Here is a 26,275-nt window from a genome sequence, read left to right as displayed (position 1 = left end):
ACACCAGTACTGTCTCCAGTCCCCTTTACGTCAGTCAAACAATATGGGAGAATAAAATTAGAATCTAGAATAGGAAAAGGGGGGCAGAATGATTCAGCCCGGGAGTTAAATATGATATAACTGTATTCTTGTCAACACACATAGAAGGAGACGCATGTTCAGAGTGCTTACATAAGCAAGCCGGAACAAACACATGTGCACGCAACCACATGAACGCGGAATCGCACAGACACACAAAGGCTTGCATCACAGCCTCATAAAGTGCAGCCCTTCAGTACAGAAAAGCAGACAGGGGAGAACCGCAGGCTACAGGACAGAACAGAGAGGGGGTTTAAGACCCAGGGGAGGGAGTTGCTCTAACAAATACACAGACACACACTTTTGCACATCTACAGATCCTCCAGCACGCACAACTGACAAACACACTATATCCATATGACACACGCCGCATGCATGGACAACACATACCACCAGTTACACAGATGTACACAAACACGCTTGCCGTCCTCCTTCTCCCATCTGAAACCAAAGCACACAAACTGAAATATCACAAACGCACGCACACACACCTCCCCCCATCTTTATGCTAATTCTGCTAGTGAACATGAGCAGGCCACCGAGTCCCTGGGGAAGAAGCAGGGTAGGCTGCCTCTTTCTCTCCTTCTCCATCCTTCCTCTTTTTCTTCCGAACACTTTTCTCGCCATCTTTCCTCCTATTCGTGACCCCCACACTCATTTGTCTTGGCACTGGTGCACACACATGCACAAACACACATACAGCACACACATATCCCTGTGCCCCAACCCTTGTACTATCCCTCCCCATCCACAACCTCTCCTCCCCTCAGTCCCCCCAGTAGGGTGTCAGCAGCTTGCAGAAGCTGTTGCTATGGAGACAGGTCCTATCTGCACTCTGTCCCCCTGGCATCCCCCGCTCCAGGAGCACGGAGACAGAGAGAGAGAGAGAGAGAGAGAGAGAATAAGAAGATGCAGGAGAGTGAGATTGGAGAGTGAGTTAGAAGATACAAGAGTGAGACAGAAGGAGATAAAAAGAAGAAAGAAAAAAAACAAAACACGAAGGGAGAAAAACAAAGAACATGCACCAAAAATGGTTTCTGCTCACAATCAATCACTCAGTCACATTATTTTTATGGACTATTAATGGCCAGTTATCTCCTCACACATTCCCTAATTTGCTGATTGAAAATGAATGCAGACTGAAAGCGTGTAGACTGAGCGCGGTTGCCACGAGCAAAAATGAAGGTAGATTTAATATGCAGTTGGACTTTATTAAAATCAACTGGCCTGGGGAAATACAAAAGAATCCAGCAGTGCCTTTTTTCCTGTGTGTTTGTAGTGGCACGTACAGTAGTGTTTATATCCACCTCTCCATTTCTACCTCTGAAGTGGAAGACAGTCAGAAAATCCTGCCCCCATTGCATTTTATCACAATAACGTGATTTACAACAAATCAGATCTCCAGGAATGGGTTGACATTTGTGAAGGTAAACGTTAAATGCTAATTCACAAAGAACATGTGTGTACAGGGGCGACAAGTGTGTAAACTTATGAAAAGAAGCAAGTTCAAGAAGACATAATAATCCACAGCAGATATTAGTACTGCACTAATTAGCTGATATAATAGCAACGTGGAGTTGAGTTGAATTATTCATTTCCAGGCAGAAGCATGGAAAAGTCTACATGAAAGAAGCACCTGGTGGCAACACAAACTCTTTAATGTCTGACATGCAGCAGAAAGAAGAATGTGTCTCTTTTATAGAAGCCGGCAGAAAAGTTCAACAAAACCCACGGGACGCATTTTCAAATGCCTGGGAATATTTACACTGTTTAAACTGTAAACTATATTTTAATGGCCTTCCGCGGCAGCGCTGCACAAACACTGTGTCAAAGCATCCTGGTGCAGCATCTGCTCAAAAACAATATCAGGTGAGTTTTTTTATGTTACCTGGCTATCAACAACACGGAATCTGGGCCAGAGACCTGATCTGTACCTGAGCTATATAAAGAAAAAAAAAAAAAAAAACACAACATTATCTTTTAAAAACTCAAATTCAACTGGGTGCACCTTCATGAATTATGATTTTGTGTGTACGATTTTGGTGACAACAGGTGGACTATGGCTTATGGAGCTCATCCATTCAATTCAATTGGGTTTTATGTTTACAACATACTGAGCTGACAAAGGGTCGCAGCTGAAACAACAGCACAAGTATCAACATTGAAAAATAATGGATTTACACTTTCCTAATGAAAAGTATTCAATTATTAGCGTTAAACTTACATTATGTACTCTTTCCTTCCACCAACATCTTTACCTTTTTAGGGTTTTCATTTCTCAGCCACTCCATACTCGTTCACAACTTGGCAGGAGAGCGTAGCGACCTCTGGACTTACATAGTCACATAGTGTTGATCTTTCTTTAACTATTAAACAAGAAAGGCTTCAGTAACATTTATCACCCTAACCTGTACAGGCTATGATTGCCACACAGGTGTTTCCATTCTATTCATGATATTCTACTCAGAAATTCAAATCTCCATTATTCGCACTAAATATATTTACAGCTAGCAAAATATACTGAAGATAAATTTGAATCATTCAGAGAGTGGGCCCGCCTGTAGCCCACTCTCTGATGAGTACATCCACAGTTTATTAAGACTCTGACAGACACCTCAAACGAAGCATTAATTGGGTACACTGACAGTCAGAGAGCCTTGGTTCATATCATCCGACTGTCTTCCCATGCTTCCTGTTTCTCTCTATTGCACACTTGGACAAAAGGCCAAAAAAAGTCTTCTTAATAGACTGATGTTTGTACTCTTATCACACCTTTTCTGATTTGAGCCTGGATGATGATTTCTGTGACAAGTCACCCTTCATCTTTTCCTGTTATTTCTGGATTATACACTATCCAGTGAGGCAAAAATACCTCCCACTCACATACCAGCAACAATAATAATATTCATTCAATCCTATTGATTCAATTTTCTAACATATGAAGTCATTAGTTACCAAGCAAAGAGTGAAGACGGTCTCTTGGGCTCTGTAAAACCTTTGACGTGCATTTGTTCGTTCCATGAAAATAATTTTACACTTGAGGCAGCTTTCAGTAAGCTGACTGTACCAAACTCTTCAATGACCTCACTTTATTGAAGAGTTTCCTCCTGGTTGGAGTGAGATGAGTTTAAGTAGTTTAGCCTGTGGAAATCAGGATGAACTCAGACGTATTCCACCCTCTGCCTCGCTACCAGGGTGGCAAAATATTTCAAGCTCTGACACCTTAATCCAGAGTTGAGACTGCTTTTCCTTTTCAGCACAAACTCATAGTGTTGATGAATAATCTATCAAAGAACAAGACACTAATGATTCTGATTGGCTCGTATAGTACAGTATGTAGATAGCCTATACAAAATAGCATTGATCCTTCCCTCTCCATTTCCCTCTCCCCACTCTCACCCATAGGACCTACCGGACAGATCAATAGTGCTCAACACATTATTGACCTCCGCCTGATACCTTTCACAGGGATAAAGACAGAGATATAAACACTGGATGGAAAGAAGGGCGTGAGGTAGGAAGAGACAGCAGATGCACCTGTATGTGTGTGCTTGTGTCTGTATTTATGTGTGTCCCTGCCTGGAGAGGTACTAATCTACATTCTGGTTCACACTGATATGTACCTCATCACTGTCTCCTTGACCTGCTGTCCTTAGCGAACAGAGTAAGGGAGAGAAGGGGGGGGTAGAAAGGCAAAGGAGTGAGGATGCGAGACAGTCAGTCTGTCAGTCTGCCCCAGGGCAGCTGTGGCTACAACCGTAGCTTGCCTCCACCAGTGTATGAATGCGAGAGTGAATGAATAGTGGCATTGTAAAGCGCTTTGGGTGCCTTGAAAAGCGCTATATAAATCCAATCCATTATTATTATTATTAGTATATGGAGATGGGAGGGGGGAAAAAAATAGCTGACTGTGGTGATCTGGCTAATTTGCCCAGACCAAACAGTATGTTTCACTCTGGAGCAACAGGATATGGCTGCTCCTCTCACCGTCACGTCTGACAAACACGCGTGCACACACACAGTCTCTGAAAACCCAGCTGGTCCTCAAAACTGGCACAACGTGCACGCTAAACACACACGCACTTCCCCAAACGCTGCTGCCAAGGTAGCAGTACTGAACCAGACAGGCGGACTTGTGCGCACACACCGGATGACAGCACTAATACATGCTGCAGACACAACATCCACTTAGCCAACGCTCCAGAGAGATGGCAGAGCGTCCAAAAGACAAGACTATGGGTGGAATGAGAACAGCAGTGAATAACAGTATAGATTCAAATCAAGGAGAAGGAAGAACTGAAATTATTATGGATGTTTTAGTATTATTACTAGTATTCTAAGTAATACAGTAATAAATAACTAATATATATATATATATATAAAAACACTTCTTTCTCTCTTACATACTTTATTCTGCAATGCAAAAAGCATAAAGTTCTCCATTTAGCTGATCTGGAGTCAGCCAGTGACAAAAATATAGATTGAAATAAAACATGCTTGTGTTTTATGTCTCTTTGCTTTTAATAGAGGAATTTGTACATACATACAAATACTGTTTTAACAGGATTATAGACATTTTTAAAAAAATCACTGTGGTAATGCGACTTATATGAAATTTCAGGAATTTAGAGAGATTTCTGTTTAATGTGGTCAAAAGAGGAAGAAAGCAGCAGTTACACAGCAGGCAGAAATTTGGCAGAATAGTTTGGGTTTTTTATTCAATTGCATCTAAGAGGCTTTCTCCTTAAACTATTCACAGTGAAAACATATTGCAGGTTGTTTAATATGCTGCATGTCGTCAGCTGGTTTTAATGGATTTTTTTCAGGAGAAATTGCTGTATAACAAAGAGCTGCTTTCTGTCACTAATGCTTCATTAGGTTTAAACACTTTATGGCATTAAAGGAAATGGTACAAATATTATTACGCTGCTACTGTCCTCCAAGGCATCAGAAAGTGCTGAAAAGCACCAAAACACACACCAGTACAGATATACTATAACTTTAAATACATGCTGTTTTCAAATTTCCTGTAGTTTTTTTTTTTTATAGTGTTATTGATTTACACATAGTTGGAAATTACAGTTGCTCTATTTAAAATAATAACAAAAGCAGCTATCTTTAATTTCCTTCTCTATCCATTTGGTATGTTCACTGAACTCCATTTTCAAATACCTCAATTGTCTCTTGGTTGTGTCTTTATACCATCAACACTGCCCTCTTCTCTTCAGTGCTAGTAGGCATTGTGGGTAAACAGCTAGATTAGCCAATCAATCTTGTCTTGAGAAAAGGGGTTGTAGGGGTGGGGGTGGTGGGTGCAACAAGAGAAGGAGACTCAGACAGAGCGAGTGATAAGCGAAGTGAGAGGAGAGGGGGTGGGCTGGTTTGTTAGATCTAAGAAAGAGTAAGAGGTAGAGTTAACAAGGAAGAGAGGTTAAAAAAAGTTTTTGGAATGAATGGGGACAGAAGACAGATGCGGATGTGGGGGTGTTAACAGAGGTACTCAACGCTGCAAAAATATGACGTGAATAGGACAGAGCTGCAGAGTGTATGAGAAGAAGACGGGGAAGGAGTTTGAGAAGGTAACAGAAAATGGCAGAAGAGCTTCCTGAAGAAGCTTTAAAAGCAGAAAAATTAAATAAATAAAACTCAAGGGCCTCTATAGCCGAGCAATGAGCACTCGTGACCCCTCGTCCCAGATGAATACATCCCCAAGCTCATTCAAAACATAAATTCAAATAAATCCATTAAAAAATAAAAAACAACACACAATAATTTAGCAGAAATACTCATTTATGAAACACTTTATACTATCACTCATTAACATAAGTGATCAAGCTAGCAGTGCTAAATTACCCAGTAAGCAAATACTTGCAAAAAGATGTTGCTGAAAGCTGAATGACAAAAATTCACTTAATAGAAGATTACCAAGTAATACAACACAGCCCATGACAAGAATCCCTGGTCTTGGTCTTATTGACAAGCCCTGATTAAATTATACATACATATACATGGTGTTTGCCTTGGCTTCTGTTTTTCTCATGTTTACTGCACTTCAGCTAAATATTGCCACATTAAACACATCACTTTTATAAATAGCTTTATAATTTATAAAGCTATTTAAGCATGAATTAAAAACCTATACAAAGAGATCTATGAATATTACAGGTAATTTTCTATTGAAAAAAAAAAATACACAAACAAATCAACTATATTATAACCCCTGTAGTACTTTTATAACCCGCATCCAAAAACTAGCCAGACCTCATTTGTGTCTCTGCACCCAGCGGACAGAACTGTAATAATGTTCCTTAAACGCTGGCGTGCACTCCTGCAATCCTCAAAAGAGTAAGAAACTGTTTTAACGTAAGGTGAAATGCCTTTTTCTTCAGTGCCTCTAACTGGCTCGTTCTTTTGAAACCAGTAGAAAAGGACCTGTGCTCAGAGACCAGCCTCGGGGGACAAGAGCCAAAATTAAACCAGTCCCATCTCCTTTGCTTTATCGCTGCTAGGAGCAGACATGCAGTTCACCCATCTACATTTATACACAGGGTTAACTGGAAGGAGGGTATGAGCCCATCCACCCTCCTATTATGGGCTGGCTGCCAAAGATGCCCCCCACCCATCCAAACACACACATACACACTCACACACACAAATCCCTGGCTTAGCCTCGGCCCAGTGCTGGGATTACCGGATTAGAACTCTATTCCATTATCTCCTCACACTATACAGCGCATGCACACACACACACACACACACACACAAAAACACGCACACACAATGCCACACTGTCTTGGCCAAAGCGGACACGCCGAAGACAGACACAGTGTCAATCAGAGCAGATGACTTTTACAGACATGACAACAGAGTTACAGTTTCTCCTCATGCTGGAATAAAAACAACACTTTGCATTATTGCTGCAGAAATCTGGAGTTGTTGTTTGAGGAATTCCTCAGCAAGATGGAAAATCAGGAATAACAATTAGGAGGCCATCCAAATGAACTGATTTCAAATGAGACACTGAATCCTTACAAACTATGGAAACCACAGCTGACCCCGACCTTTGAAAAGAATTTAAGCCATTCTCACCTATGAAGTTCAGAAAAACAATTTAAAAAAAAAAAAAGTGTGTTGCTGAATTGCGATTCTATGTTAAGTAAAGCTAAAGACATGATTAATATAAGTTGGTAACAAGAACACACTTTTAGAAGCAGGGTTTTCATGGCACTGCAAGGATATTACACTGTGTGGTGTCGTTTCAAGTGGTGCATTGTAACAACATTATACATTGTAACAAAGAGAAACACCGACTTGCAATCTACCTACATAATGTCATTTTCAGTTTCATCGTTCAATCAGCAACACCACAGAATGAGACCCTTTGGATTTCCATAATATTCCCTCAGTTTTTTCCTCTTGCTGTTTCTCAAATTGTTTTTATTTTTCTGCTCCTCTGAAGTTTCTTCCTTTTCTGTCAATTATTGATGCACCTTAAGAAATGAGGAACCATAGGTTTGGTATGGAAATGTTCCCTGCTCAATCATACTTGGGTCTAACACATGTCCATGCATGCCATTCAGCATGTGTGACAGCAAAACTCAAGAAGCCTGGTGCACATAAATTGATCTTCTTGACGACTTCTGAGTTGAACACTGCATTTTTTTATTCGTTTTATTTTAATTACATGGCTTTAAGCAGTTAAAAGGAGACCTATAAACTTATTTCTGGCTCCACGGTTTTATTCTTGAGCTCTACTGAAATTGGTTTGTATGATTCAGTTTAAAATAACCTTTGTCTTACACTGGTGCCTTTTTGCAGCTACCTTTCCTTCTTGCTTTCAGCTAACTTTAGTCTAAAATGCCTGCCTCTTGTAAACAGGTCTACACAGCACATGGTTGGGGTTGTTGACATGACCATTTTAAGAACATCAACTGTAACCGACATATGAAACTAGTCAAGAACAATTTTGAAGTTTGAAGAAGTCTCTGAAATACTTTAAATGAGTATCTAGCACTGTAACGGTATACATACACAGACACAAGACAGAACATAGGGGGGAAAAGCATTTTCAATTAAACTTTTTTACAATTTGTGTGAGTGGATCTTTAAGTTGTTCTTGAAGCCAAAGGACAAATATTGAAAAGTTTCAGCCTTTGAAATGATCAGAATGTTTGTGTGTTAGATCAGACAAAAGGAATTTGAGGATTTCCACCTTAAACATAAGGACAGACATTCCCCATGTCCTTGTACTTTATAGGCCAAACATCAACTAATCAAGAAAAGAATGTATCAATGAATTGTTAAACGACCGTTAGTTAGAACTTTACTTCTGGTTAGCAGAAGTGTCTCATATGGACCACGTTTTTTTTCTTCTTTTTAATCCAGTCAGCCAGTATTCGCTGTTGTTCGAGAAACATTTTCATTATACTTAATTATAATATTTTCAGTCCAATTAATCTTAAAAAAGACATTTTTATATATATATATATATATATATATATATATATATATATATATATATATATATATATATATATATATATATATATATCCCGTTTTCCACTTTAAGACTCCTCTAGAAACTTGAACTTGTGACTGAAATATAGTGTTTGTCTTGGCAGACATACATAAAAGAACAGGCAAAAAAAAAAAAAAAAAAAAAAAAAAGGATTAACAGTAAGTGTTAATTGTTTCCTTTTAAGTGTTAGAAAAGCCAGTCTGTCACTTACATAGTCGTGGAAGGCCTTTGCCTCACTGGAGTGTTCACACGTCTCTCTTCGGTCTGGAGCTGCACAATACAAATCCCAGAATACGCTGAAATGAAAGAGGGAGGTGGGGGGGGGGGGGGGGGGGGGGGGGGGTGCAGTTCAAAGGTTAGCAAACAGAGCAATACAAGCCAATGTGTAACAGCTATTCATAACCCATTCACACACTCTCACTATCTCCCTGGCGCTCTTAAACCACCTCTTACACACTTGAGCATCATTGGAAGAGGGACACAATGCCAGTGTCGCCTCCTCAATCAACCTCTCACTCACTCAGAATACACACATACGCACACACTTGCATTACCATACTTGTGCAGACCTCTTTACCTCCATCCATTTCCTGTCCCTACACTGTAACTGTTCCACTGACTCGTACCAAGAGTGGACCCAACTATTCATAAAGTTTCTTTGTCAGTGTGTTTGGGCATGATAAGTAGAACAGGGAATGCAAACAGCCTGTGTGCTACCCATCTAAGACTAAACTAAGACTTCCAAGCGGATTTTTTTTGTGCGTTTCATACAGTCTTGCCTTCATATGAGACATTTATGAAGGTTTCGGATAGTTCAATAATGAGCTCCTGTATTTGAGCAAAATGAGTAGAATGGAGTAGATTATGTTGATCCCAAAAGCTGGCTTATCCTAACTTAGTGGCCTATCTTTAGAAGGTCAGAATGATCACATAAGCTACAAAGCAGCACATATGTTTTTTCATTTGCTCTGATTATTTTACTAACAGCTTAAACAATGACAAGATGAACTCAGAGGAGAGAGACATTCTTCATATATATATATATATATATATATATATATATATATATATATATATATATATATATATATATATATATATATATATATATATATATTAAAAAAACAACCCCTGATTTGTTTAAGATATACTCTAATAATCCCAAAAGTGGGGAAATTCCTTCCATTACACTGGAATTCATAACTTTGAATGCCTTAGAAAATATAATTCCACATTATTTTCAATACCAGGGGCGGACAAGTCGCCGCAACACTGAGGGCATAAGATGTCTGATTTGTATTAAAAAATAAAAATAAGCCTGTATTATTCAGCTGCAGTGCATGAGTCTGACTGAGAGGAGGCGGGTTTTTGTGGGCATTGCGATACCTGTATCAGCAAACTCTGGAAGAAGCAAGTGCCGGTAAAAGTTGGGGAAAAAAATGCACCTAACAGCACTAATGACCAAAGTTGAAAGCTCAAGTGTGCAATAAAACTTAAAAAAAAAAAAAAATTGATCTCAAGAAGATGCACTTCTTGAATGTTTACATAACACAGCATCATGCTTATTTTATTACACCTTTCAGAACCTTCTGAAACAAAGTTTTTAACTAAATAACAAATCTAACTTTTTTTTAGATTCATACTGCCTTGCATGCTTTCAAATTATTATTCTCTACTTTCATTTGCTTTTTATTACAACATGTCCTTGGACTCTTATTGTTGACGGCGCCACAAACGTCTCCTGTAACCTGATGTGCACCTGGAAATGTAACTACATGGCACATAAATGCAGTCTGCAGCTATTGTGATTGGCCTGATCAGTACCAGTTTTTGAATGCATCAGTGAGAGAATAACAATTATCACCTAAATATGGGGAATCATAACCATAGCCTCAATTTGAGGACTCACAGAAGTCAGCAAATTGCGGCAGGGAGCTTGCTGAATCTATCGGAACGAACATGAGGGAATGTACAAAGAAGTGGAAAAATCTGAGGGGCAAATATGTTTGCTTCTGAAAAAACCCAAACAAAACCAACGACAACAAAAACTGACCACACCAAAGCCCGGGTAGGCAGGAGGGGAAAAGCCTCAGGATTTTATTTGTTTGTATCGTGGCTGGCACCGCATAAAATGCTGGGACACAACACAATTAACACTGCGCAAAAGCATGAATGCTGGCAATGGCGTTGGCCACATAGGTTACATCATAGGCTCTACAAAGATTCACGGAGCAGAGTCGCCTTTGTATGAAAGGTTGGCAAATGCTGTACTTTGACATTTTCAGAATTTTTTTAATATGTTGCTTTGTTCTTTGTGTGGCCCTGCACTGAATATTGTTTTTCTTTTTAAATGTTCGGGATGTTCACAATTGTCAACATTTTCATATGTAAACTACACCCTGGGGGGTATAGGGGGTTTGTCACTTTGAACACATATTCTGATTTATTTTTGTTGTATCTCACAACAACCACTGAGTGTAAACAGTCGTCATGATGTCGGATGACACTGCTAGCTGTTCTGGTGACCGTGATCAATTGTTGAAATTCCTCCTTTGATGAGGATGAACTGTCCACAGCTATGAATTAGAGATGGCACGATACCACTTTTTTTATGTCCGATACCGATACCGATATCATAAATTTGGATATCTGCCGATACCGATATGAATCCGATATAGTGTTTTTTAATCAACAAAACTGTTTTTTTTAAAATATCTTGCTGCATTTTGTATAAGTTCATACTCAAGTTTAAAACAACAACTACACTAAAGCTATTCTGTTATACCTGTATGCAAAAAAAAATATTTCATAGTTCAGCAATACTGATCAATCTAATAGACTTAAACCTACACCATCCTCCCTATTCTGGTATTTTAAAGAGTACTTAGCGTAAATATTAAGCAACCTAACTAATAGGGTTCCAACTCCCAGCAACAACAAAAATAAATAAATAAAAAATAGGGAACCACCCCTCACGCTCCACCTCATGATGCTTAATCGACGTAATCAACCTTAATTTGATGCAGTGTGAAAAGAAATGCACAGAAATCAATTATTTTTCAAGAAATATTAAATAGATTCAACATCTTTCTTCAACAAAATTGCAGACTGCACAGATGGTATCTTCCCAAAGGAAAAGGTACTATAGCTTACTAGGGTATATTAGACTTAATAGTCACTATATACAGTAATTGACTTCTATTCATTTTACATCAAATTAAAACTTTCGGTGTCAGATAATTATTTATTAAAAGCTCGACATTTTAAATGAGAATAAGAAAGAAAAGTATGTCTTTGTGCCCCCTTTTCCCTGTTAATGCCCTATCGGCCCCCCTGGCTAAACTTTGCTAGATCCGCCCCTGCACAGTTACCAGCGTCAGCTACGTAGAAAAAGATCCTCGAGTAGAAAGTAATATTAAATACATTCGAACAACAGCTGATCAAGCTTAAACGTGCTGCTGTTGTTCAGCCGCTGGTTTCCTCTTTCTGGTGCAAAGTGGGCCAAAAGCAAACAAGAGAGACGGAGTCGCGACAGAAAAGCCGATCAGCTGATCATTAAGCAGTTTCATGATTGAAGTAGCAGCAAGAAGAGGCAGTCGCTCCATATATCGTTTGTTAAGCTTAACGCAGGAATGCTTTACAAACATTCAGAGATGGACTTACACACTTGCTTTACTTCTCTCGGGGATAACTTTGTCGGAGATGAAATGCCGGGTTGCTAGCGAAGCTCCAAATGCTATCCAGACCACCGACAGGTCCCGCATGCCACAGCCGCTCTATCACGTGATGCATACTGCTCCGACGTGCTAACGTTCTGAGGTGAGTTACGGCGTGTTGCAAGTTTTGTGAGGTGCTTTCGTGATATTTAATGGATCGGATTACATTTTTTATTTTTCTCCGATATCCGATCCAGTAATTTAGGTCAGTATCGGACCGATACCGATACGTAATATCGGATCGGTCCATCTCTACTATGAATTCTCCTTGTTAAACACAAGGAGACGATAAAACTTCCCATTCATCCAAATAAACTTTTGGCCACCTGTGAACTCAATACAAGAGCTTCCTCAGTGGTGACATCACCAGGTACTGCTCATCATTTTTATCAACTTCTTGGTGTGGTTCTGTCCAAACCAAGCATCAGCTACTCAGCTGTGTGTGTGCTGTTTTTACAGCTGGTTCAATAGCATCAGTGCTCAATAACTCACTCTTATAACACTGTTGTTCACTCTCTATGCTAAACTTTTATTAAGAGGAGGTAAGAAAATAACATCTTCCCGTTAAAAGACGTGATTCAGGTACTAGTCAGTACTCCTCCAAACACCTGCCAACTCCTCTCATATTTTAAATCCCCATTAAAACGCATGATTTTAACTATTCTCCAGTCATTTCCAGGAATCATTTAAAAGCTTATACTGAACAGATTTCAAAGTCTTAAGTGAAAGCTAAATGGTTTCATATGCCAAGAATGTGAAGAAGTATGAAAAAAATGAAAATAAATTGTATTCTTCTGTGGTTTTGGTCATTAGGTGTGCTGACTTTTAGAAAAATAAAATACTCCTTGTCTGCTACTGTTTCAGTGTATTAAGACAATTCAGCAGCTTAATTTTTAGTTTAGATTTTCAACGATTTAGCTTTTGCTCAGTTTCTTTTTAGCTACATAAGCTTAAGATCTGTTTAAGTGTAGCCTCAATTCTCAGTAGTCTTAACTACAAACGGACACAATGGAGGGGACTCTGCATCCACAGGAAACCCACATACCAATAACAGGCTTAAATATTTCCATCCAAGTTTAAATATGTGGTAGAAAGAAAGAAAAAAAAATGCTGTTAAATGTGGGTTTTACAGTAAAACAAACATGGTTCTACCCGTAAATGTGAACCACAGGATGAGGGCAATCCCTCAAAACAAGTGAAACTGCTGATCAGTTCGTAAGGTATTGACCCTAAAGGTTAAATCTTAGCCCTGGGGAGAAATGATTGGGGGGTGGAGGTAGGGGTTGGGGGAGGCTGTACACAAAGGAAGCTGGAATGCAAAGGGTTAATCTACCAAGAATCCCTCTCCCATGTGAACAAAGGGGAAAAAAGTGGGAGGTGGGGGGGCTACAAAGGTTGACGAGAGGGTGAGGAGGGGGAAGGGAGGGGGGGGGGTCCATTCCCTAACCATCTGGATCTATTGTTTCAGAATCGGGGGTGAAGGTTGGAGAGCTGGAGGAGGGGAGAGGCGAGAAGACAGGAAGGGAGGGGGTCACGCCCTCGGTGAGTCTGGTCAACCCCAAGGGTGAGACTCTGTCAGACCTCCCACCTCTGAGAGTCACTTTAAATCATGAATATGGGCAAGTACCCTTAATTAAATTAAAAAGTGGCATTTCCCAAGCACCTTAACTTTTGAATGGTTGCATGTACTGATTTATGTGTTGAGTTTATTATTCTCAAACCTGGATTACAGCTGTTTGTTCACATAACAGTAGTGATTTATTGGAGGGGGGATACACAGTTTAAGATGCACACTGTAAAATGTGTTTACGCAAGTAAAAATCCACATACTCACTCGAAATAAACAAGAATAAAAAGCAAAAAGGCTCTGCTAATAATAGAACAACTGAATAGATCGCTTACCACCACCATGAATGGAGGAATCCGGGGGGCTCGCCTAATGTAATATTCTTCTCCCATCGAATCTGAGAGAAGGAAAAGAAAAAGGGAAAGGAAAAGGAAGCCAGAAGAAAAGAGGTCACTTATGGCCACTAGAGAGGGAGGATTATGTCTGCAGGTCCGAGGTTAAGAACACATAATCAGTTAGTCTCAAACTGTCACTGGTATCGAATGTGAAGATCGGCATCCTTCTGGCTCTGTGCATCACCCTCTTCCCGACTATCTTTCTTCTATTAGCCCTCTACTGTTCCTCTTTTTAATGTAAAGTACAATCATCATCTAGAGTATAGCTTATTAATTTACTTCCTTACACCCAAATGGGCTGTCAGCAGACTTGAGACAATGCAGTTTACAATACACTGCCTATAAACGGCTAGAAATAACATTACTTCACCGGTTCACTAAGATCCCCTGGTTGGACAGTGAGCATGATCCGGTGTAACGTTATAGGATTTCCTTATGAAAAATTTATGCAACACCTTGCACCCTGTAATCATGTTTAGCATGTTTGCACTGACGATGTATGCCTGAGAGGGTACAAGCTGCTATAACATGAGCTACAGGAGGGATCTATCGTGTAAAGCTTGGTAATGCAGGAAGCCGTTTTCCATTCATTAGTAACCAAGGCCAATGTTTCTGGTAACATGTACTTGAACAGGAGTTGGTAAGGTTAAACTATAGGGGTGATTTTCAGGAAAGATGCAAAGAACGAAGGCATTTCTAAACCGACCGGGCTCGGTACAGCATAAAAAAGTCGATGTCATGGCTGCCGTCTTACCTCAGACAGGAAGGTCTGTGCTGATTTCTGTGCTCCCACATGTAGCAGGTATTCGTACACATATAACGCCAACCTGAAATGTAAAAGAAAAAGAAAAATTAGTGATATTTTTCAACATTAATGTCAAACTCCTCTGTCTTTGTCTTGCATTTTTAACAAATTAGACAAAAAGAATGAAGATTATGTATCAACAGATCAACGACTGTTCAACTGTGAAGAAGGAACAAACTATTATCAGGAAGTGGCAAGAGTGGGAAAAATAAAAAAAGTCAGGGAGGGTGAAGTCATTTAGAACTTCCCTCAATCAACAGAGAAGTTGGGTTAACTAAATGTCAGTCAGATATTGTTAGGGTTAAACAGGAAGTACTTTCTGAAAGTTCAGACAAAGGTTCAAACGTTCAGCCATCAGGCTAACCTATAACATCATGCAGCAACAGAAGACTGGACTTACAATGACCAACCTAAGATTTTGCTTGTGTTATTATAGTTCTTTTCATTACAGTGAATAGTTCTATTAATACAAGTAAATATCCCAGTATTACACTCCATACTATGCATACATGCATACTCATAACACTGCTGTACATTTACAATTTAACTTAGGTGGATTTGACTCTTCTATTTGGATTTTTTTTAATTATTAAATAAATAATAAAAACTTATAGTAGTGATTTTTTTAAAGTAATGCATATGGCCTTGCTAAAGCATCTGGACATTTTGTCATAACCTCATCACCTCCTCACTTGGTGATTAATTTGATTCGTCTTTATGGGTCTTTACACTACAGTAAAAACAAAAGGGGCAAAATGAACCTTCAGTTCCTTAAACACTTCCTGGACATTAGTTCCTTGAGCTCAAAGTTCCGGAGACTTGGAGCTCCTCCGTATTGTTATCTTCACTTTATTTCGGGATGGCTGTAAAGTCACTGAAGAAAAACAAAAGCTCCTGTGACTGAAGCTCTACAGCGCCTCTGTTCTCCTAGACCATAAATCTCACTTAAACATTCTGGGACTCCAGGTGGTCTGTATAGTTTGCTATACTTTACTGCTGCTGTGCATTTTATTAAGCCTAATTATCCAAACTCCTTTAATCACAACAAAACCTAAAGACAGTCAGACTCTTTGAAGAATACGCTTCTATTCAAAGCACCACATACCAGCAGAAATAGCTGCACATGACAGGCATTCCCAATCGTTCCAACCATATTTTAAAAGCTCTTGTCAAACTTTTCAAAATCGCTGCTATTATAACAGGCCAGCAACATTTGAAAATGGCAATCCACCAGGGTCTATTAACAGACAGACATCCATGCTGTGGAGTGGGAAACCCCCATTGGCCCAACATTGTACTCCTAACTCCTTCACTTAGTCATGTTTAATAGGCTGTTAATGGACCATCAATCGACCAGCAGTGTGGATATGACAGTGCCCCGTATGCCCAGAGCAGACAGTCCTCTGACAGCCCAATAAGGTCCTAATGAGAAGGACAGTAGCTTAGTGTCATAGTCCCTATCATTAGTCGATGAACTGATCAATGACACATGATTTTGAGATAATTAGGATGTTGTTCAGTTTGTTTTCAACCACTGACAGCTTTTTTTCCCCCCCAATTCTGTCTTCGTTTCCAAAGTTACTTCTTCATAAGATGAAATATCTATTAAAACATATTTAATGCATTTAAGTCTCTTAAGAAGATGCTAAAGAGGAAGTTCTATCAGCATTCAATGAAAATAAAATGGATAAAGACAGTTTAATAACCGCCGAGGTTGCAAATACTCAAATTACCCTTAGGTTTGTGCATAGCTGTGGTCCTGAAGTGCATATGGACTAAGATTAAACCTTGGGGTGTGTCTATAAAAAGAAAATTAATCCACCACTATTATTAGGACCATCGACTGGAGGCTCAGAAATCATTTGTCAAATGTTCTCAAATGTTTAGGCTTGACGCGTCATCTCTTGGTCACAATCTGGTAAATGTAAAATTTATTCTGACTAATCAGGACGCCTGATGGCGCGACCCTGTGATTTGGGGATAGTTATGGTGGGTTTATATCACAGTTTTCTGATTTTCTATTAACCAATCAATAAAGCTGATGAGTGCATGCTGTACATTAGTCAAGTGCTGGCTTGTTTTAAACTTCACTCCATCAACATAATATTATTTTTATGAAATTTGTTTGTTTTTTTAATTGAAGTCAATCTGAAATCTTTAGATTAACAGTCAAAACAAGTATAACAATTAACTCCAAATTTCTGTCATTGGGATAAAGGTCAATTTTATGTGACAGCTCACCTGTTTTAAGTGAAGTAACAAATATTTGCTAACTGATCCTGTCCAACTATTTACTATACATTTACATGTAGCACAGCTGCCTGTACTTCATGTCTAAATGTGTGCAAGTGTCTCACCTGCTTTCTGACGCTGCAGACAGACATGCAAAAAAGGTTTAAGCAAGGACTTCTAGAAATAGCTTGAAGCAACTAGCTTGAGCTCCAGTACATGTTTTGTCAAACCCCCAGATTACTGTTCTTACTTAAAAGTAAAAGAATTACTTGCTGTAACAAGACTTCCTTAGGTGAACCTGTGGAAGGATCACTAGCAGTTGCCTCCAGCTGCTTGTGTCTGGAGATGACAGAGGGCCTCACCCCAGTCCCGTTCCAGGGCATGCGACTGCCCTCGTGGACATCCCTCGGAAAACTGTAGGTTTTTACAACCCTGTTTACATTTAGTTTTTCCATTCTAAATATCAAAATCATCCAACTTGATTTCAAAAAAATGTTTAGAAGCTCAATAAAAGTATGAAGTTGGTTCAACTGCCATTGTGCTAGTATTCAGAATTATCCAGTGTTAGCTATGGGGATGTTAAACTGCACTTGTTTCCTTATTCTTGTCTCTTTTAGGAGTATGTTTTGCAAATCATCCCAGGCTATAAACACAATCATGTAGAGCATTGTTCTTTAAACTAATAACCTGTACTGAAGGAAAAAAAATTTAATAAATGCGCTTAAAATAAACATCCAGATAGTAAAGCAATGAACAAATTCTCTGTGAGGTTCAAGGCTTAATAACAGAAATGGAAAAAAAAAACTGCCATGGGTTACGTTAAGAGACATGATCTGTGACTGACCTGTACTTACTACAAATGGTATGCAAATGTTTAAAATATGCATTGTTAGTATGCAAATGTAGTCTGTGAAAGATATGAATAGGCAAATAGACAGTAACAGCAGTGATGTTAGTCCCTACATGTTCAAACCTTGTCCTTCACGAGAGAAAACAGGCAGAAGACATTTACGGGGCTAGTGAGCGGATTTTAATGCATGTTTCTTAAAAGTTAAGCAGAACACATTATGTGTATGATTTAACACAAGATATCAAACTGAAGGTGGCAAATTCATCATCATCCATGACCAGCTCTGAGTGTCATTCATATATTTCATACATATATACACATGTATATAACCATCAATACACCCGTTCACCAACATTGTTGGACTCAAAACCTGCAAACTTCCAAGACTGCTCACACAATGTATGTATAAGCCTATAGAGACTGTAAGCCACCTTAGAGTCCTGCATGCCGCCATGCGTCGTTGGCATTCAAGTGGGTCGACATGAGGTGCACAACCTTCTGTCCTCTTGACCTGAGCTTAATAATATAATATGCACTGTATACTAGCGCTGCAACAAGTTGGAAATTCTGGGCCAGAACTAATGATTGAAATAATTTAGACAGTAGTGGAAACCGATTTGTTTTTGTAATTTTCCACTGTACCCTTTGTGTCAGGTAAGCAAAGATCTGCGTATTAATCATAAAGTTGTCAACCGATTTTGAATGAGCTCAAATTGTGTTTGTAACTAATAAACCTGGATCCCAGATACAGAAAACTATAAATGGAGTCTAACCAATGGCAGTAACATTAGCCGACAATAAACTGGTACATTCCTATTGGTTGCTACTTTGAATAGATTTAAGTGATCTGTCTAGGCGGGAATTTCAATAAAAGAAACATTTTGCAACTACCCAACTTGTCTTAAAAGTTAAGAGTGCGAGACCAAGAGAGAACAGAAACTGAAAGTTTCTTTGTAAACACACATCCCAGCTGCAGACACGGTTTTCAGTCAACAATAATGACACATGTGTTACATAAGGCTAAACTATCAATGGGTCAGTCCAGGTTGAACATGTATCATTAGTAGTCCTGCACTTCATGCGGAAAGAGATAACAGTTTCAAAGTGCTGCTTTCTCTGCGTATGTACAGTGGGCTGACCTGCTTGGAAGGTAATAAATAACCGAGGGTGTTTCCCTGTTGCAGATAGTGACAGAGATAAGAGCACATAAATGAACAGGCAGACATATCGATGAACAAACAAACAAAGCACAACTGGCCTTGACTTCTTCGCAGAAGAATTCATATTTTTTATTATATTCCATGATAAATAAATCTCTCATAGTGCACTGATATTTCAAAAGGAAGAAACCATCCCGAGTGCAACCACTTAATTCAAAACAGACAGCGTGGCAGATTAGTTGTTGTACAAATAACCAATGCTCTTATGAGGCTAAAGGCTGCACTTCTGCTGAAACAAACACACGCAAACACTTGACCACTTTAGCCAGGGGAATCTGACCACTTTCTGAGGCTCCTAGCAATTTGTAGGTCACAGAGCTCTCTGTGACCGCTGGTGTAGAGTGTAAGTCACTGCCACTTGCAGGTCAGTCTAGCATTGAGCCACACACAAGCACCTACAACGCACACACACATGCTATGCATCATAGAGCTTTCTACCTCTGCACCTCAACACCCGCAGATTCCTTGGATTTAAAACCAGTTTTAAATATTTTTGAAATGCCTGGCAAAAGCTCACAGGAAGCTTTAGGATACAGCAAGTGCTTCAAATATTGATACTGTCTGCATGTCCCTGCACACTGCAGGCTTACAGGCTTCCTCAATACATGTGCATCCTTACACAGGAGTTTTGACTGGAAGGAAACGGGTAAGGACTTGGTGTTACATCTGGGGATGGGAGGTTCACGATGCAGATGCCCCCCAAGAGGCCTTCAATGAATTTTTTATGTGTGGTGTGTATGTGTGTGGGGTTTTTTGTATGTGGGCTGCAAGAAGGGGCAGCTTGTGTGTGCACCTGGCCTACTGCATTATTAAAGCTCAGAAGCTTGGACATAGAAAAAGAAAGAGAAGTTTAAGGTGAGGAGCCACTAGCGGTTGGTGGAGTGAAGGGAGAGACGAAAAAATGGCTTTGACTGGAACAAAAACGGGAACATGCCCAGTATTACAGTGGAGGGAACAGCAGGTGGTACAGGAGATTAGAGAAGCAGTCAAGTAGCAGTGTGTGATATTATATTCATCAGGGGAGGTTAAAAAACTGAAGCAACCCTTTTTCTGCCAATTGTTAAGGTTGTGTGGCCTCCACATAATGATAATAATAATAATAATAATAATGGATACTTTATTGATCCCCATGGGGAAATTACTTGTTTTTCTCTGCATTTGACCCATTCACTCAGTGAAGCAGTGGGCAGCCCACTAAGCAGGCGCCCGGGGAGCAGTGTGTAGGGACGGTACCTTGCTCAGGGGTACCTCAGGGTAGCCGTTAAGTGGATTCGAACCGCCGACCTTCCGATCATGGGGCGACCACTTTACCTACTGAGCTATCCCTGCCCCTAGCTTGACTCGTACGCTACTTGGTTGGTATTCTCTCTCCTGCTTTAAGAAAATTTTTCTTCCTTCTTCCACTTCATGTGAGGTGCCCTTTGACCTCCCTGCCCACTACGCTCTTATACATTTAAAGATGGGACATCTGCGCGTGCATAAACTCACTTCCACAGAGAGAGAAATCTCCCTGATGTACACGGTCGGCACACCTGACATCCTGCCTGAGGCTCCCGACAAAACCCCCTCTTTAAACATGGATGAGCCTGCCCACCATATCTCCCTCTCTTCTGTCTCCTTCTTTCTCTTCTGTCTCTCTCAACTCTGACGCAAAGCTGAGAGCAGCTGCTTCAGTCTGTCTCAATAATTCAACACTGAAGTGAGGGATGAAGAGACTGAGGAGCAGCAGTGGATGGGGAAGTGAGAGTTGGGAGGCAGATGGAGAAAAGAGGTGTAAAAGCCACGCACAGAGGAAAAGAATAAAGCAGATGGCTTCACAAATGACAGAATAGAAGGTGTGGGGTAACGTGGCGCCTGCTGATCTTCATGCAAACATGCACACGAGTCTCACAATTTGGTCCCACTTCAGCTCAGACCGGTCCGGCAAGTCAGAGCTGATGTGTCCAACTCATCCGCTCTGAGGACGAATCGATAAGCATTGACCTGTGTGAAAGCTCTTCCCTCTTCCTTTTTCTTCAGCAGGATATTTAACCGTAGAGAATCCGACCCCACTGTGGACCATTTGCAAAGCACAACACTCCCAAACTGTTAAATCTAACCAAAGTTTAACGAATCTTAATAAATGTCCCAATGCGCTTTGCTAGCTGTGACTTTTAGGAAAGGAAGTTCACTGCAGAGAAGCGTGTCTTTTATTTCGGAACCAGTGCACATGGGGTTTTTACAAATCTTTTTGAGACTAACGTGAAAGCTCCGAAACTCACAGGAGTGTTGCTAAACGTGCGGCACGTATCTTCAGAGCGAACAACAAGGCACCGAGACAGAGGCACACAGACAAAGGGATTGGAGGGCTACAGCTAACGCCATCTAAGTTTCCCAACAAAACAAAAACCAACCACTATAAAAGGCCCATGTGGAACTCCTACGGTTTAAAAAAAAAAAAAAAGCGGCGGCATTTTTGTGAGCACTTTGTCCCCGCCGGCGCTTCGCACAACTCGGCATGACTGCAGAAAATCTCCACGGGCCACAAAAGTTAAAGAGGAGGCGCAGCTCCCCTTTACGCGGAGACCGCAAGCGGCTGTTCGCTGGCCGAACACGGGCATCGCTACAATGTAACCAGTCTGGGTTTCTGGAACAATTCTCGAGCACGTTCCGCTGCTAGTTTTTAACAAAGCCCCAAACAGCTGTATTCTATTTATACCTGCTGCTTCAGCGAGGCGACACAAAGCATGCTAGCTACAATGCACGGCGTCGCTCCAAATGCATTGTTCCTCACACTGTGGGGCGAGGGGCAAAGAGATGGACGTGGGATCCCCATCAATGCTCCCGAGTGCACGTTCAGACATTATCGCTGGAAGCACGCGCAGAAAACACTCCCTGCAGGTAAAAGTGGAGCAACTTTAGTTGCTCAAACTGCCGCTTCTCTCTCTTTTTCCTTTTTTTGTACTTGAGAGAAAACAAGAAAGACAAGAGTGAAATTGGCAGTGCAGCTAGCCACTTGGGCTAACTTAGCAGCCATGCCTGTAGTTGGGAGGATGCATAAGAAGAAAGGTAGAGGCACGAGTACAAACAAAGTGGCAAACACGAAGAATAAAGTAGCACAGCTTTCACTTGAAGTAGCCGGTAAATTTTAGAAAAGAGCTCCAGTAACATGCGTGACTCCGCTGGAGTGACTGAACTGCTCCACATCAGTTAGCAAGTTGAGCCACCTTAGCACACTTCTTTGCTGGATTTCAGTTGTGACAGTGCAATATTGTACTTACTTTTCTCTTGCTTGGCTATCGGAGGGGACAACAGCTCCTTTTCCTTTGCCGTACATCTTGGAGGCTGTTCTGATACTTTATTTTATCCCACTCGACACCTGTCAAAGAAAGCTACCAGGAAAACCTACTATCTCCATAGCTACCTAGTTAGTGTTGTCTCCCTATCTCTCCCTTGCGCTCTCTTTGCTCCGGTTTCCTTTTTTTCTACATCCCCAACATTGCCCACAAATCAGGCAGGGTTTCAGCCGGGGGGAACTTGAAACAGTCCGCTGGTGGAGCGTTTTTTTTTTTTTTCAATCGCTGTTCCTGGATTCAGCTCACGCCCCCCCTGTTGCGAGACGGTGGGGGCTTCTTAAAGGCACAGTGACTCAGTTTTTGTCGACTTCGCTGAAGTTCAAGTTCTTTTTGATGGCCTTCAAATTCAGGCCTTACATTACATGTGAGTTCATATACAGCACAAGATTATTCAGATTGAATGCTTTTGGTGTTTTGAAACATTTTCTAAGCAATTATATGTCAATATGTATCCTGCTAAAGATTCAGGGCTTCATTTTGCCACAGCAGATGGGGGCTTGATAGTCCCAAATACCCACCCTTGTTGACCTGTGTACCTCTAAATTACCCCTGTGGCCAGTCATAGCACCAGTCATGCAGTGACACCGTATAGGGCAACCAGACACCCCAGTCCTGTGCGCACAGAAAAAGATGTCTGTTATTACCTTTGACTGCTGAGCCTTCGGACAGTCGGCGTACACCACTCATAGATGCTATCATGCTGACATATAAGTGCAAATCAGAAGCCTTTAGTGTTTTTATTTTATTGTATTTTATTTTCCATGCAATACTTCTCTATTGCCTCCCAAACTAGTGTTCTCTGACCTCAACGGCCCTTAAAGGAGGAGGAGTAGGAACACAAGTAATTGAAGAAAACTCTTATTCTGCTATAATTTAATCTTTTTAATTTTGTTTTGTTGTGCAATCAGTACGGTCAGCTGCTTAAAGCACATAATTCACTCATTGTGTGTCTAAAGTGTCCCGAGGTATAAAATATTATCAATTTTATGCGTTCTGGAAGATAAAGAAGTAGTTTTAGCGTCACTAGCAGACAAATACACCCACTGTATATACAGATGATAAAATTATCCTAATCTGTTTAGTCTTTTTCCAGTTTTGTCTCTCTTTATTCACAAACCTTATCATAAGGCCAAAAAAAGTTTCTTATATATTCAAAGAATATTTGGGGCAACACGTGTTGTCTCAATTTCAAAGGACTCTTACTATTTCACTAATGCAACATTTTTTACACACTGTAAAATGTGATCATCTCTGTGATCTTGTATCAACATGCTTATAGTTTATACAGTAAAAATAAAATAATTAAAAAGTGACCATCTTATGAAGACACAGGGATGAGAGCATTAAGGAATTATCACTGTTCACTAGCTCCGAGTTATATTTGTTTTATGCTTGTAGACACACAAGCTTCGTTTCAATTTAATATAATATTAATACTAATAAAAAATAATTGATTATCCAGGTACGGGGCTGGCGCTTGATATATAATGCGTTAGTTTGTGTCATGTCCCTTTAAGAGTGTGTAGAGGGCTGTTTCAGAGTTTGTGTGTGCACATGGGTCTGTGTGTGTATATGTGTGTAAGGCAGGGACAGGCAGTGTGTTCTGTTTTCGTGCTACTAGCTGTGGGAAGGACACAGCTGACTGTCTGCGGGCGTGCACGCCTGCGCGCACGGCGCAGTGTGTATGCGCGGAGGCAGGCGCACGAATTTCTGTGTGCGTGAGAGTTAGAGAGAGAGAGAGAGAGAAGGGTGGGAGAGAGAGAGAAATATTTCTGTATGTGTGGTAAGCCTTTTTTTTCTACATGAGCATGTACCTCATGATGAGCAGACATTATATGAAAGAACAGAGGAACAACAGATAAAAAACACTAGCGAGGAGCATCATTTTTAAGGATGACCAAAACATTTCTCCTCGGTGAACTAGTGAATGTAACATAGCAACAAAGAAACACTGAGTGATGCAACAGACATAAGAGTGTTGGGATTTTTCCAAGGGACAAACAGTATACCCTGACAATAAGAATACATTTATTTGCAGCCTATTTAAACTCACTCAAATATGACTGGGCACTTAGCTGTGGACTGCTATTTGTCTTAAGCTTAATGGTTTCATATTTGCATGCAGTGTAATGTTTGCAATAAAGCAGCTAAAGACTGCTTTCATGTGCAAACACGGGAAGGTCTTCAAAAAGTTTCCTTCTCCTAGAGTTGGGCAGATCATTCCAAATATCGACACTACTGATACCAACGCTGGTATTGGTATCAGATACTAGTATGATAGCATCGATACTACGTTCAGCGTGTAGCCCACTGAATTGTGTTAAATAATTGTCGCATCCAAATATGATTTATGACCTATTGCACCGTTAAACAACAGAACAACATTTACATTCCAGGTCTCCAAAAAAGAAACAGTTTCAAAATACAAGAAAAACTAAAAGGTGTTTTTTGTTGTTTTAACTAATTATTGTAGAACACGTAAATCACGGTGGTCATTAAAATGTGTCCCGAATTAAGTAAATTGATGACGATTCATTTCGTGAATCGCAGCACATTGCTTTGCCCTACATAAGCTACCTTAACAGGTTAAAAATATCGGTACCGGTATCAGTATTGGTATTGGCAGTACTCGGATCAATACCGAAGTTTGTATTGCTCAGCACTACTACTTTGAAATGAGATGTTGTTTTCAGATTCTTCTACTCTGGTAATGACTTTATAAAAGAAGGGTGTCAAAGTGTGGACAGAGAGCCGAAAGAGGAAGAAGAATATGCATTTTCAAATTTAGCCAGCTGAACTCTGAGAGAGAAGGGGAAAGTGAGAAAGTGATGGTGTAGGTATCTTTTAAGCTCTAGACCACAAACTCTATCACTGTCTCATCATAGCACCAATATTGATCCAAGAACCCAATGATCCCCGGGAACACTGGCTCTTCCTCTTTTGCAGAGAATAAACACAAGCAGCGTCACTGCGTATTGTGTGTCTGTCTCTCCGTTTCAAATGCAGATAAGGCTGTTGGGCTTTTGTCGTCGTGCTTTCCCTCTATATATGATAATTTTATTCAATATTGGATGAAATGAAATCAGGGTGATTTGGAACCAAGCTGATGTTACATCTTGCATCAACAATGGTGTGCAATGTTTTACAGAAAATGGTAAATATAAATTGTCCGATCACATCGCAGCTGAAATGTCATAAAAACAGTTACTGTTACGGATCAGCTGTATTTAACAACTTTTTTTCTGGTTTGACAAGTTTTCTTCTGTTTGGCAGAGATTATGGGTTCATTTATGTGTTTTTTGCATTTAGTCCACGCACCATACAACATATGTCAATCTTTATTTGGTGCATTATTGGGTTTGCTGTCATCTGAACTACCATTATCCTCCCTTTCTTTCCACTCCATCCTTTCTCCATCACTTTCTTGCTTCTCCCAACATGCTCTCTTTCTCTCTTTATCTTCCTCTCTGTCTTTCCTTCTCTTCCACATCATCCTGCTCTCCTCTGACCCACTTTAATGCCTTCTTGCCACTATCTCCCTCTGTTCTTCCCCATGCAC

General features: G+C 40.2%; 1 protein-coding gene across 2 annotated transcripts in view; it reads right to left on the bottom strand.

The window, feature by feature from the left end:
- Positions 1 to 22,868, bottom strand: part of LOC146612269 (single-stranded DNA-binding protein 3) — a 38,859-nt gene extending 15,991 nt beyond the window's left edge. For both annotated transcript variants that reach the window (XM_085343756.1, XM_085343755.1), the window contains exons 1-4: positions 22,642 to 22,868; positions 15,029 to 15,101; positions 14,215 to 14,276; positions 8,808 to 8,892 (exon numbers count right to left, since the gene is read on the bottom strand). In XM_085343756.1, coding sequence (XP_085199882.1) covers positions 8,808 to 8,892; positions 14,215 to 14,276; positions 15,029 to 15,101; positions 22,642 to 22,697 — 276 coding nt within the window. In that variant the 5' untranslated portion in view covers positions 22,698 to 22,868. The remainder of the gene's footprint in view (positions 1 to 8,807; positions 8,893 to 14,214; positions 14,277 to 15,028; positions 15,102 to 22,641) is intronic.
- Between the last annotated feature and the right edge of the window lie 3,407 nt (positions 22,869 to 26,275).

Source organism: Diplotaxodon limnothrissa, linkage group LG19, assembly GCF_057381915.1.
Source record: "Diplotaxodon limnothrissa isolate DT_005_m linkage group LG19, D_limnothrissa_male_GT1.1, whole genome shotgun sequence".
Classification (NCBI taxonomy): Eukaryota; Metazoa; Chordata; class Actinopteri; order Cichliformes; family Cichlidae; genus Diplotaxodon; species Diplotaxodon limnothrissa.
This window is presented reverse-complemented; position numbering and strand designations above follow the sequence as displayed.